This window comes from Lucilia cuprina, chromosome 2 (assembly GCF_022045245.1).
Source record: "Lucilia cuprina isolate Lc7/37 chromosome 2, ASM2204524v1, whole genome shotgun sequence".
In the NCBI taxonomy this organism is placed as follows: domain Eukaryota; kingdom Metazoa; phylum Arthropoda; class Insecta; order Diptera; family Calliphoridae; genus Lucilia; species Lucilia cuprina.
The window spans coordinates 8,743,500-8,757,138 of NC_060950.1; the positions used below are offsets into that span (position 1 = coordinate 8,743,500).

At 31.0% G+C, this 13,639-nt stretch overlaps 6 protein-coding genes and 1 long non-coding RNA gene across 7 annotated transcripts; 3 read left to right on the plus strand and 4 right to left on the minus strand.

Moving 5' to 3' along the window:
• Positions 1-12: 12 nt before the first annotated feature.
• On the minus strand, positions 13-936 carry LOC111680646. Its single transcript, XM_023442319.2, has 3 exons — positions 790-936; positions 353-571; positions 13-208 (listed from the first exon to the last, which is right to left on the minus strand). Exons 2-3 carry the CDS (start codon positions 563-565, stop codon positions 116-118), a joined length of 306 nt encoding a protein of 101 aa, XP_023298087.2. The 5' UTR covers positions 566-571; positions 790-936; the 3' UTR covers positions 13-115.
• On the plus strand, positions 757-2,727 carry LOC111680638 (putative tRNA pseudouridine synthase Pus10). Its single transcript, XM_023442312.2, has 3 exons — positions 757-1,193; positions 1,252-1,994; positions 2,051-2,727. Exons 1-3 carry the CDS (start codon positions 1,068-1,070, stop codon positions 2,673-2,675), a joined length of 1,494 nt encoding a protein of 497 aa, XP_023298080.2. The 5' UTR covers positions 757-1,067; the 3' UTR covers positions 2,676-2,727.
• LOC111680639 (probable proteasome subunit beta type-2) lies at positions 2,688-3,729 on the minus strand. Its single transcript, XM_023442313.2, has 3 exons — positions 3,529-3,729; positions 3,187-3,412; positions 2,688-3,124 (listed from the first exon to the last, which is right to left on the minus strand). Exons 1-3 carry the CDS (start codon positions 3,617-3,619, stop codon positions 2,827-2,829), a joined length of 615 nt encoding a protein of 204 aa, XP_023298081.2. The 5' UTR covers positions 3,620-3,729; the 3' UTR covers positions 2,688-2,826.
• A 1,130-nt stretch (positions 3,730-4,859) lies between these two features.
• Positions 4,860-8,504, plus strand: LOC111680640 (minor histocompatibility antigen H13). Its single transcript, XM_023442314.2, has 3 exons — positions 4,860-5,239; positions 7,093-7,943; positions 8,004-8,504. The coding sequence occupies exons 1-3, from the start codon at positions 5,030-5,032 to the stop codon at positions 8,095-8,097; spliced, it is 1,155 nt and encodes a 384-aa protein (XP_023298082.1). The 5' UTR covers positions 4,860-5,029; the 3' UTR covers positions 8,098-8,504.
• LOC124418822 lies at positions 4,959-5,735 on the minus strand. Its single transcript, XR_006940239.1, has 2 exons — positions 5,509-5,735; positions 4,959-5,434 (listed from the first exon to the last, which is right to left on the minus strand). It is a non-coding gene; the product is annotated as an uncharacterized LOC124418822 (long non-coding RNA).
• Positions 8,505-9,001: 497 nt separating the features above from the next.
• On the minus strand, positions 9,002-10,347 carry LOC111680643 (tRNA selenocysteine 1-associated protein 1). The gene is made up of 2 exons (XM_023442317.2): positions 10,187-10,347; positions 9,002-10,131 (listed from the first exon to the last, which is right to left on the minus strand). The coding sequence occupies exons 1-2, from the start codon at positions 10,223-10,225 to the stop codon at positions 9,142-9,144; spliced, it is 1,029 nt and encodes a 342-aa protein (XP_023298085.1). The 5' UTR covers positions 10,226-10,347; the 3' UTR covers positions 9,002-9,141.
• A 1,021-nt stretch (positions 10,348-11,368) lies between these two features.
• Positions 11,369-12,917, plus strand: LOC111680642 (thioredoxin-related transmembrane protein 2 homolog). Its single transcript, XM_023442316.2, has one exon. It carries the CDS (start codon positions 11,620-11,622, stop codon positions 12,454-12,456), a length of 837 nt encoding a protein of 278 aa, XP_023298084.1. The 5' UTR covers positions 11,369-11,619; the 3' UTR covers positions 12,457-12,917.
• Positions 12,918-13,639: the final 722 nt, after the last annotated feature.

Here is a 13,639-nt window from a genome sequence, read left to right on the forward strand (position 1 = left end):
AAATTTTTCTGCTTCCTTCAATTAAATTAATTTAGTTTTTCTTATTAATCAATTCATTACTTATTTTAATTCTTCTAAGCAGATTTTTTAAAGAAACATATTACAAAAACCCAAACTAATAAGCATCAACTCTTGGAGGTTCAGCAAAAAGTTCTTCCTTCTTACGATCGCCGGACCAGTATTGTTTCATGCGTTCGCTACGCATGGCCTGAAAATAAAAAGACAAATATATTAGCAGTGAAATAAAAGTCACTATAATACAGACTAAGCATAGGACTAAACTTAATATAAAATTTGTCAGACACCATAAAAAAAGAGAATAAAATTAGCCGAATTTTTTAAATAAACTCACCTGGAAACGCAACATTTGCTTGTGCATGGTAAAACACTCATTGAAATCATCTACTAAATCTTTGCACATCTTTTTGCCTTTTTCAGCACCATAGGCTTCCAAACAGTCCATCATGTTCATTTCCAATTCACCGCATTTGTCATAAGTTTGATGATTGATCAAACTACCGGTCAAATCAGTGAAAGGTGAACGAATAAAGGGTGTGATAGGCATGATGAACTAAAAAGAAAACATTAAAAATATATTATTAATAAATTATAAATGTTTACAAGAAAATGCATTATCCCAGTGTTAACGACCAAGAAGTCTCAATGACGTAACAATATAAAACTTGAGATTTCCATGAATAACTGATTAATAAACCGTATATATTATAGGCAGACAGTAATTTAACATTTTTAATAACATATTTTATAGTTTTTTAAGGTAAAACCTACCTTTTTGTTGAAGAATTAATAAATTTTAAGCAAAAATTTATAAAATCCAATGCGGCCCAGCACAACAAAAATCCTAATTAACAGTTGTTTAAAAAAAGTACTCAAAAAACAGCTGTTAAATGTCAAAACAAATAAACCGTTTTATCGACACTAACTTTGTTAAACGATGACAATGTTTTGTTTATATTTTTTATAAACACTTCACGTGTTAAAAAATTATTGTAGCTGGTTGTAAACAAATATTTTGCTTAAAAGTTATAAAAAATATTATTCAATTAATGGCTACGTTTAATCAACAACTAGTGGATTTCCTCAAAGACTGCGGAGTTTGTCAAATATGCCAATTAAGATATTTAAAAGCTCGTGGCAATGAATATAAAGATTTAAAAGACAGCTTTGATAAGGTAAGTACATAATGAAACAATTTTTTTACAAATACTTATTTATAATTATTTTTTTTAGCTTAAAGTTAATTATGTAGAAGCAACTGAAGATGACGAAGTGGAAAGTGCGGCCAAAAAACAAAAACTAGCCGTTTGTCCCTGTTGTTTGGGATTATTTTCAAAAGATTTCCGAGCACAACTAATTGAGCGTATCTTGAAAACGGATATACAAAATTTTGAATGTAATGATATTGTGGTGGCCATTAGTATGCCAATGTTAGTACAAGTTCGTTCACTATCTATGTGGTTTGCTTTGCTGGAGAAATTTGGCCCCAGAATAGATAAAGAAAAGGCTGTTGACGTGCCCTTAAAAGAAGCCGTTAAATTGATTATAAATCCCATCGTATGTGAAGAGTTAAAAAAGAACTATGATGCAAATGGTATTATGATAAATATACAAGTGACACATGTCCAAGAGGCAGAAGAACTAGAAAAATTGAAGCAACTCCACGACAAAGCGTTTCCCACGGCACCAAATAGCAAACGTCAAGTAATCTCTAGAGGAGTTTTGGAAAAACAGTATACACCTAAGAGAGTGAAAGCGGAATTATTTAAAGAATTCTTTCCAGTACCACCACCAGCCGCAGCAGAGCATTTAACATTGGAATCTATAGATTTGACAGGACCCACCGTGTTCGTAGCCGGGCGCTATCGTAAAATCTCGCGGGAATTATCACACACACCGTGGATATTAAATGGACAACGTATTATGGAAGACAGTATCGAAGAAGTTATAATGAGAGCAGTAACACCTCACTTTTGGTAGGTATTCAAATAATGAGCTTGAAAAATTAACTGAAAAATAATTGAAATTCCAGTAAAGACTCGTCAAAAGTTATATTCATGTCCAGCGGCCGCGAAGATGTCGATGTACGTTGTCTGGGCAAGGGTCGCCCTTTTGTTTTAGAAATACCCAATTCAGTGCGCACTACTTTAACTCCCACCGAGGCAAATCGCATGGAAAATGAAATAGATAGATCGCTTAAATTATCCGTACGCAATCTGCAAATGGTTAAACGTGAAGAGCTAGTACATATAAAATCGGGTGAAGAACAAAAGAAAAAATACTATCGCGCTCTGTGTGTACTACAACAACCTGCAACGGTGGAAATTTTGAAAAAATTAAATTTACCCGAGGGCTTTGAAATACAACAGAAAACACCTATACGTGTTTTACACCGCAGACCATTGCATACGAGACCTCGTATGATTTATAAGCTAAAAGCTATGGTAGAAAAAGAAAACCCTAAAGTACTAGTGCTTGATATAGTAAGCCAGGCTGGCACTTATATTAAGGAGTTGGTGCATGGTGAGTTTGGTAGAACATCGCCCTCGGTATCGTCTATAATAGGACAACCGGTTGACATAATGGCCTTAGATGTCATGGCTATTGATTTGGATTGGCCCAAGGAAATTGACAATAGTTTAGAAGCTTCAATGTAAATACAAAACTAATCCTATAATAAAAAGCATTTCTTTGTTTTTCTTTTCTAAACCAAGTTTTTTTTACAAAAATGTTTAAAGTTTTTTCTTGAACCGAAGAAACACATGCATTTCGAATGCTTTAATATTTAAGTTTTATGCTGAACATAGTCTAGGGTTTGTAATCCAAGAGATTTTGTGAAGTTATCTGGGGCAGTTCTTTAATGCCATCTTTATCCACTACGGCTACATTGAATTTGGGTAGATTGATGACCAAACGTTTTTGTATTTCCACAACACACTTTTTGAGTACATCATAGGCCTCTTCCTGGGTTATGTTTTCGTGATAATAGCGATCGAAAATACTGGCACAGAACATGCCACCATAACCTTGGCCAGCATATTTAACCGATTTCGCATTAGCTAAGTAGTCGATATAATGCAATTCAGGACCTTCTTTGGGATCATAGCTTAAAAAAAGTAATACATTCAAATATTATATTTTAGATAAAATATTCCAGAATTTACTTACCCAGCCAAAAACATATTAACTTGATAGGGAGTGCGTGATCTTAAATAATCCGCCAGATTTTTACGCGTAAAATGAGCAGCACACTTGGGACTCAAATCATAACCATTGCGCATTTTATACAAAGCAATATTTTTCGAAATAAATTCTGTAAACTGTACAGTATCACCGGATTCGCCAATTGTTGCTATCATCAAATTATCAGCAATTTTGTGTATTTTATTTTCATCTAAAAGACAAAACAATTGAAAAAATTCAAATAGAATAAAGTTTTCCTTGCAACATTAGTTTTTTTGTAAAGTCATTATTGTTGTGGGTCATAGAGACTGAAGAGAATTGACTTACCTTCTTTCATGACAATAATAGATCTTGCTTGTGTTGTATCGGCAGATACCATAACAAAGTCAGGACCGCGTATACCCAAAATAGTTTCCATTTTATTTAATTTTTCTTTATTTTCTATTTAAAATCCCGAAAAAAATGTTTGCAAAAATTCAGCAGCCGGGAATGACAATTGTGTTTTGAGATGTTGTTCATGAAGTTGGCTGCAGTTGGTAGTGCTCATGTCGATAATGAGGTTTTGCTTGCTTTGACAGTCTGTGAAATATTTATAGGGTTTTAATGGGTAAGTCGGTAAGTAGTTTTTTAAGTTAATTTGTATTAGGGTTCTATAAATCGACTTTTGAATAATCCAACAATCCACTTTTTGTCGAAAAAAGTCGAAAAGTCGAAGTCGACTATTTTGTTCCAAAAAGGTCGATAACTCGACTATCGTCTATGAAAAAAGTCGAAAAATCGACTTTGTAAATAAAAGTCGAAAAGTCGGAAAGAGTCGAAAAAAGTCGAAAAGTCAAAAAAAGTCGAAAAGTCGGAAAAAGTCAAAATAAAGTCGGAAAAAGTCGAAAATAGTCGGAAAAAGTCGAATATAAAATATTTATACTTTTGAATAAAACTAGATTTTTAATAATTAAAAACATTGATTTTAATTAAATAATAAAGACGGAAAAAGTCAGACGGAAAAATAGTCGAAAAGTCGGAAAAAGTCGAAAAGTCGTAAAAAGTCGGAATAAGTCGGAAAAAGTCGAAAAAGTCGACTATTTATAAACTTAACCAAAAAGTTTTTTGGTTAAGTTTTTAAACAAAATTAATAAAGTGTCGAAAAAAGAGCAAAATTTGTTCAAAAAAATGTTTATCGTACTTGCATAAATTATACAAGTATTTTCGTATTCTTTAGAAATATTCGACTAGTTTTTAAACGTCTGAATGTCGACTAATTTCCTTTAGAATATTTCAAAAAGCTTTTTTAAAAGTAATGTATTAATTAAAACAAATTTTAGAAAATATTTATTTATGATATTTTTAAAACAATTTTATATAAACTTCGACGTACTTTTCAGACAAGCGTTTGTTATATCACAAAATATTTTATTTTAACGACTTTAAGATAATGATTCAATTTTTAAACATTTATCCAAATTATAAGGTACAAAACCATAATAAAGTCCCTTATTACATACAAAATTCCCCTTTTATCACAAAAAAAAACAACTCTACAACTGACACGTCAACCTTTATCAATACGTGCTGATAATGCCGTTTTGTTGACATCCACACAAAACAAGTAAGAAAAAAGAAAAAACGTCAATGATTTTTTGTATTTCACCGTTTTCCTCCTTCGTCTTTTTGCAGTAGTATTGACAGCGAACTGTATTTTTTGAGTGCGTGTCATTATTTTTCTCCAACGATTTTCACTGTTTTTCTTAAGAAAATCGTGGAAAATACAATAATATTGTATAAAAAAATTAAAATAAATTAAAAAAAGAAATAATATAATAGTTAAAATAAGATGTCAGGTGAAGTGGTTGAACAAGTAGTGGAAGCTGTGAAAGATGCAACTGAGGCGGCTGTTGAAAATGCAACTGAAACTATTACAAATGCAAAAATACCCTCAACTCCAGAAGGTATTGCTGTAGCCTATGGTAGTCTGGTCATTATGGCCATGTTACCAATTGTTTTTGGTTCCATACGTTCGGTCAAATTGCACAAAGCTAAAAAGGTGGGTAATTTTCATTTTACAATTGTTTTACTTTTTTATCATCATGACAAATGATCGATGGATATATGGATAGTGTTTTTTTTTGGTGGTAGATAAATTGTCGTTAATGATTGTGTATTAGTGGTGTGGTTTTATTGTTGTTGGCTGTGAAGGGGTGACTGTTACTGTTGCTAGTACAAGTACTAGAGCAATTGTCTGAAAACAAGTAGTATATGTTCGTATATATAGAGTAGCTTTTTCGGAACTTTATTTTTATTTAAACAACTCACGTTTTAAACCACATCAGCACTTTGAATATAATTAGATTGGAATTGGTTATGAATTGATCAAGTAAAAGTTTATTATGTACCATAGCATTATACTCGTCTATATGTAGATTTATATATTTTTCAGCCTTTTTTAATAAATCATGTACAATACAATTTTAGAACTTTATGTATTTTAACGTTTTAATTATGCACTATTTAAAAGATGATGAAAAATAGTCTTTGGAAAAACATTTTTATTAGTAATATTTTTTTAGTGCACCCACTCCTACAATTTCTTAAATAATGAAATGAAATATTCTGGCTTTAAAGCATAAAAATAGACAAGACCATAGCTTGGTCTAAAAAAATATGTAATCAGGATTATATTCTAAACAAGTAGGAAAGTATAGTCGGGCATGGCCGACCATATAATACCCTACATCATGAGTATATTTTCAAAATGTTTATTTTTTTTATAAAGAAACTTTTATGTTGAATATTACCATAATTCCAAAATATTTAAGCAATTTATTAATAAAAAAGCTAAAATTTCTAAATGGGGCTTTATATAGGTCAGTTATGGGCCGATTCTCGGTAAATTTGGAAAAATAATATATTTTTAAATAACAGTTAGTTTTGTTGAGTTTAACTGCGATTTAAATGGTTACAAGTCAATTTTAGACGTTTAAGACATTTTTTGAAGGGGGGTTTGTAAGGGGGCTAGGGTCAAATAAGGGCCGATCCTTACGAAAATCTGCCGTGTAATTTATACTTATACAAAACTTATTTGTGCCAATTGTTAGAGAGATAGTAGAATATTTTACGTAATTATGGCATAAAAAGTTCAATCGGTAGGTACGGTTGTATGGGGGCTAGGTGAAATAATGGACCGATTTCAACCATTTTCAATAGGCTATGTCCCTGTGCCAAAAAACATGCTTGGTCCAAATTTCATCAAATTATCTTGAAAATTGCGGCCTGTACCTTGCGCACAAGGTTTACATGGACAGCCAGCCGGACAGACGGACGGATGGACGGGCATGTCTTAATCGACTCAAAAAGTGATTCTGAATCGATCGGTATATCCTAAGGTGGATATTGGACCAATATTTTTGAATATTACAAAACATCAGCACAAACGTATAATACCCTCCCCACTATAGTGGTGTAGGGTATAACTATAGACAAGAATTCAGACAAATTTGTTTAAGCTTAAACGGGACTATATTTTGGATATAGATAAGATTATACAATCTAACATTTAAAATTATACTACAGTCTGGACCAGGAGTGGATCCACAGAGGAAGATGGGTTTTGTGTAAAGGGAAATCCCCAAAAATCGGAAATATAGAAATGAGGAAAAAAGAAAATAAGTAAAAAACAAAAGCTGGTCTGGACACTTATATGTATGTATGTGCTACCAATATATTATGCAGGGTGTTATATAGTCGGCTACAATGTAACAATCAGTAAAAAAAAATTTTAATCAGTTTATTCTAAATGCTGCTTTAATTTATATAAAGCAGTTAATATTGTCTTTTTATTTTAATTTTAATCAATAACTTGTTTTTATAAAAATTTATTTTTTTTATATTTCTTAACAGATAAGCGGCGAAAAAGCTGATACAATGACAACAAAAGATGCCATGTTCTTTCCTCTCATAGCGTCTGCTGCACTTTTCGGTCTCTATATTATCTTTAAAATTTCCTCCAAAGATCACATTAACCTCTTGTTGACCGGTTACTTCTTTGTTTTGGGTGTCATTGCCTTAGCCCATTTATTAAGTCCCATTGCCAATTCTCTAATGCCCGCTGCTGTACCAAAAATACCCTTCCATATACATTTCACTCGTGGAGAGGGTAAAAATAAAGAGGACATTATCAACTATAAATTTAGCACTCATGATATTGTTTGCTTAGTTATATCGGCCGCCATTGGTGTTTGGTATTTATTAAAGAAACACTGGATTGCCAATAATATGTTTGGTTTGGCTTTTGCTGTCAATGGTGTGGAAATGTTGCATTTAAATAATATTGTTACCGGTTGCATTCTGTTGAGCGGTCTCTTTTTCTATGACATTTTCTGGGTATTCGGCACAAATGTTATGGTTACAGTTGCCAAGAGTTTTGAGGCTCCCATCAAACTAGTTTTCCCACAAGATTTACTTACCAATGGTTTAAATGCTTCCAATTTTGCCATGTTGGGTTTGGGTGATATTGTTATTCCCGGCATTTTCATTGCTCTGTTGTTGCGTTTTGATCACAGTACCAAGCGTAAGAGTCGCATTTATTTCTATTCCACTTTGGTGGCCTATTTCATGGGTTTAATGGCTACCATTTTTGTTATGCATGTATTTAAACATGCCCAACCTGCTTTGTTATATTTGGTGCCAGCTTGTATGGGTACTCCATTGTTGGTGGCTCTTGTACGTGGTGAATTGAAAACTTTGTTTGCGTAAGTTTTATTAACAATTGGAAATATTACATTTTTATTAATATCATTTTATTACTACAGCTATGAAGATCATCCTGAGGAGAAACCCGAAAAGAAAGAGGCTAAGGAAAGCAGCAGCAGCAGTAAAAAGAAGGAAGCTAAGAAAGCCAAATGATTATCAGGTGTGGACACTACAGCATCCGATAATACAACCAGTAACACTACCCCACAACATTCTGCGACAGTTGTTAAACGTTATCCCAAACAATTTACAAATCGTCCAAATTCATACATTTAAATTCGAAATGTATGAATTCCAATTCCTTTCTTATTCACCTCAATCATTTTCCATAAGTGTTGTATCTCCTTTAAACAAATTTTTATTTAATTTTGTTCTTTTTTATTACAATTTTTTTTTTTGTATTTTGTTTTGTAAACTTTTTTATACTACAACTAATTTCTACTTTTTTTATATATATTTTTAGAAATTAGAAATTACGATAAAAGTAGTTTAATGCTTACAAACTTCTTATAAACTTTAATCAAAATGCAAAATACATGAATTGATAAAACTATTGATAATTAACTATTGCAAATATGTAAATAATTAGAAATCTGCCTTTCTTCCACAAAAACAAACTTTATTATTTATAAAACTATACGATCAACTGCTTTATTTTAGCAGTTTTATATTTTTAATTATGTTTTTCTTCTTTGCTTAAAATAAAATAATAATAACCGTTTCTTTGATTAGACTAGACATGAAATTTTGAAACAAAAAACAAAAGAAAATTGTGTTTATTTTAACAAAAATATATTGTAAAATTGGAATAAATTAAAATTTATATGTAAGAAATGAGTTTTATTCTATTTGTTCGGAAGCTGATTTAATAATTTCGCCGATACTCCATCCTCAATCAGTTCTAGATATTTGCTCAATAAAAGCGTTTTTAAAGAATCTGCAGCAAATTTAAAGTTTTTCGTAAAAATGTTCACTATGGGTTTGCTATCTAAGGTAACCTCATAAACTACATTCCAAGCATCGATAGTTGCACTCATATTAAAGAAACTGCAACCAATTTTAAGTTTTTCATATTTATTGCGTATTTTCAGACATAATCAGAAATACAAACCAAATATTTTATCATTTTAATTGCAATACATATTAGAAATGTAATATAATGAAATCTTAATACAAAATCTTAAAAAAACTAATTTCCTAATAAGCTTCCAACTGTTCTAAAGGTAACCATTTGGAACTTTCTAAAGCATCATATAAATTACGATCAGAATCAAGAGCTTCTCGATTCAACTTATCCACATCTAAGGTATATTTATGTTCAACCAAAGCATAATCATCTTCATCGGCAGCAGCACCACCATTTGAAGAAGCGGCCGCTGCAGCAGTTTGTTGTTCATATTGGGCACTACGTTGAGCACTCCAAGCCTCGGCATGTTGAGCTAATGTCTGGGGATTTGAATGTGATTGAGCCATACTCTGTTGATAATAGGCACTAGTGGGGTCAGTGGCAGCAGCACCAGTGGGATCGTAATAATTTTGCCAGGCATTATAGCCCTGCCAATAAGTACTGGTGGGATCATAATACTGGGTATAATCTGCCGCTGTAGTAGCCCCTACATTTGTGGAACCACCATAGCCATAATTGCTAGTGGTACCCAAAGCTACACCCAGTTCATTTTTCGGTTTCGGCACAGCATTACAAATTTTAATGGGCTTCGAGCCCAAACCCGTATATCCGTTCATGTCATACAAAGCCGACTTTTGTTCATCTTCTATTCCAAAGCGTACAAAACCATAACCCTTAGAAAATCCCGAACCATCTAATATAACCTTGGCCGTTTTGATGGAAGTGTATTTTTGAGAAAATGCTTTATACAATTGATAATCATCGACATCCGAACTAAGATCTCCTACCCAAACACTGAATTCTCTTTCGTTTCCGGGCAATTTATACGAATTACTGGCACTGTTTAAGCGGAATCTTACAATGGGATTTGTGCCTGGTATAGGTTTACCATTTAATTTATGCATTGCATCCATGGCCCTCTCATCGGTGGCAAAGTTGACAAAACAGTAACCAGCCGGTTCACCTGTATATTTGTTGCGCATTAGGCGAACTGTTGTGGGATCTTCGCCCATTTTACGGAAGGCAGCTATGATGAAATTTTCCGTCATATAGCCCTCCAACTAAAAATAAGAATTTTTATAATTTAGATTTCAAATATATATCCATGTTACTTACACTTCCCATCCATAGTTGACAATGTACAGATGAAGACATTTTTTAAATAAATTTGTCTGGTTTTAAAAGTGTTGTTTTGAAAAATTTTTGAGATTTTCTGCAGCCCAAGAATAAAAAACTTCACGCGTCTTGAACGTTTTTATAAATGTAAACAAAGTCAGAGTTGCCAGGAAAACAGCTGCAAACTAGAAAGTAAGATAAAACCGTTTTAGAGTGGCCACTGCCAAACGTTATTTAAAAGGCACATATTTATGATTTAAATAGCGATTTTTATGGTATTAAATTAGAAAATATTAAATGGTTAAACAAATATATAAAATAATGAAAAATAAGTACAGAATATATGTTTTTAATTCTTTTCTTATACTTATCTGGCATCTCCACATTTATTTTCATTTAGTACACGGCATTATCATCACCCTAAATTGACACACACCAGGGTTGGCAAAATTGTACAATTGTACATATCGATCTTTAAAAGTAGAATGGTACACCAATGACTTATTTTGTACTATTTTAAAATATAAAATTATTATTTAAAAATTATATTTTTAACACAAAGTTTAAAGAACTACCGCGTTCGATCAAATTTTTAATACACTTCGGAAGAGGATATTGTAATGAATCCTGAAATAGATTATAACCAGTCAACATTTAACAAAGAGAACACTTCTTAGTTTTACTCTTTTTCGATTGCTTGTCTATAGACTAGTCTTAGACCTGGACTAGTCTTAGACCTAGACTAGTCTTAGACTAGTCTAGACCAGTCTATTGATTAAATACTTTTAATATTGACTTGTATAAAGACTAATCTATAGTTTTAAGTACTTTTAACAAGAATTAGTCTTTGGACTAGTATAAAAACTCTAAATACTAGTTTATTGTCTTGTTATAGACTAATCGTCCATCTATTTTGTGGAATAGTTTATTGTCTTGTCATTAGACTAGTATATTGACTAATATACTGCAAATATTGATTAGTTTACAGAATAAAAAAGTTGATTTAAAATGTTTTAGATCTACATTGATATAATTTTTTTTAAAAATATAGATTTGGTACAATCTGACACAAAAAAGTACACTTTTAAATTCGGTTTTGTACAATTTGAAAATTCCATTTGCCATCCCTGATTGACACTTGATTTTTGACAACAACAACAAATGTTTCTTTTTTCTCACCACCTTTTACGTCTCTTTAGTTGATATTCTTATTTTCATGGAGATTCATTGAATTTTTATTTTAGAAATAAAGACGTGAAGAAAAAGTTCTAACGAAAAACTAAACTATTAATAAAACGGAAACTGTTAATTAAAAAACGCATATTAGTAGCTGAAATAAAGTGTAATAAAATAATTAACACAACTCTAAAGATTTTGCCTATAGAGGAGTTGCAGTGAACCTCGCAAGAACAAAAAAAAATTATATATAGAAAATGACAATGAAAAAGCAATTACGTCTGCTAGCTAAACCCTATTATTGGGTTAATATCTTAATGGCCCTGTCCTATTTAATAGCCAAAAAGACAATACCCATTTGCTCAAGGATATTCAAGCATCGCGGCGAGGATGAAATGTGTGATCTGGATAGTCGAGAAACTGAAATTTTATTCTTTCTACTAATTGTGATAATGATAAGGAGTCGCAAAACCGGCAGTGTTACTATGATCAACTATTTATCCTCCTCATTTTTGTACACCAAAGTAGCAAATGCCATTCTGTGGGCTTATAGCGATTTCCGTTACGGTTTGGGCTTTTTACTGTTGTGTGTGCTGGTGGGTATGCTATTGCCTGAGCCCACCTACAAGGGACCTGAACATATAACTTACTTCCGTACAGCACAATCTTTTGAAGATGAGTTAGCACGTGATAAACGTATCAATTGGTTGATTTGCTTTTATACAGTGTGGAATCCCAGTTGTGTAAATTTTGCTCCCATATTTGCCGAACTATCAGCAGAATACAATTTGGATAATTTGAAATTTGGTAAAATTGATATTGGACGTTTTCCTGAAATGGCTCAAAAATATCGCATTTCCGATAGTAGTTTCTCACGTCAGTTGCCCACTGTTATATTGTTCCAGAATGGCAAAGAGTCAGAACGTCGTCCCATGGCTGATGCTAAGGGCAAATTACAGAAATTTTTCTTTTCGTCGGACAATGTTAGAGCCGCTTTTGGTTTGAATAACTTGTACAAACAATGTGTAGAAAATCCTATACCTGTTAAGGCCGCTGTAAAACAAAATGCTGCTGCTATTAAAAAGTCTCAATAAAACCATTTCTTATGAGGAAAATACATCATATAACATGAATTAATATCGTCATATTGTCGTGCTTTTTTATTATTTTTTATAAATACTTGAACAAATGATAACAAGGGTTCTTAACTGATTTTTGGAAACAAGAACGAAGAAGAGATACCGCCTATAACGCAATACATATTAGTTAGTGTAATAGATATCACTTATTTACTTCTAAAGGGTCATAACTCAAAATTACTAAAAATATATGAAAAATATTTATTTTTTTTTTAATTTTTCTTTTTTGGACAACACTTTTGAAGTAAATAGGTGAAATTTGAATTAATTAAATAAAATATGTCTTCATTAATTATAGTTATTATTATGATGTAAAGTTTTTCCTTTTTATATGTATAAGTTAATCACCATTAACAAAAGTTATAGAAAGTTTAAAATCCTTTTAAATTATATTAAATATTTCGAAATTTTGGAAATGGTGCACTTTAAAGAATTATTTTGTTACAGCTATTTATAATTTATTTATAAAACAACAATGCTTTGTTTTAATCACGTTTTAGTAATTTATATTTGTTTTAGTTTTATGATTAGTTTGTTATTTTTTTTTTTTTTTGCATTTATTGTAAAACTTTAAGTATTTTCTTGATTATTATAAACATTTTGTTTATTTAAGCATAAAATTCATACTTATAATTTTGCCATATTTGTTTTTTAGTTTAGTCGCTAAAGCACGTTAAATTTAACAAGCATTTTATTTAAACATTTTTAAGTTTTAAACTTTTAGCTTTTGTTTCTTGTCAATTTTAGTGAAAAATATAAAATAAAAAACTTTTAATAAAAAAATAAAAAAGTTTTTTTTCTTTAATTTTGAAAGATTGAAGTTAAAAGCGGAAATTTAAAAAAATATTAATTCGTAAAAAATGGAACATTTAGAGTTTTTGAAATTCCATTGTTCAAAATATATTATTATGAATACATACGATCAGAAATTATTTTTGAATTTCAACATTATAAACTTAATTTTAAATATGTATATCTTAAAAAGCTCATATTTTGAAATAATTTTAAAAATACTTTAAAATATTAAAATTAATATATAAAAATAAATTCAATGATGATTTTTTCAGTTACCAAAAATATACCGAAACACAGAAGATTTTTGTTTTATAATAGTATAATTTAAAACGATATGTTGAAT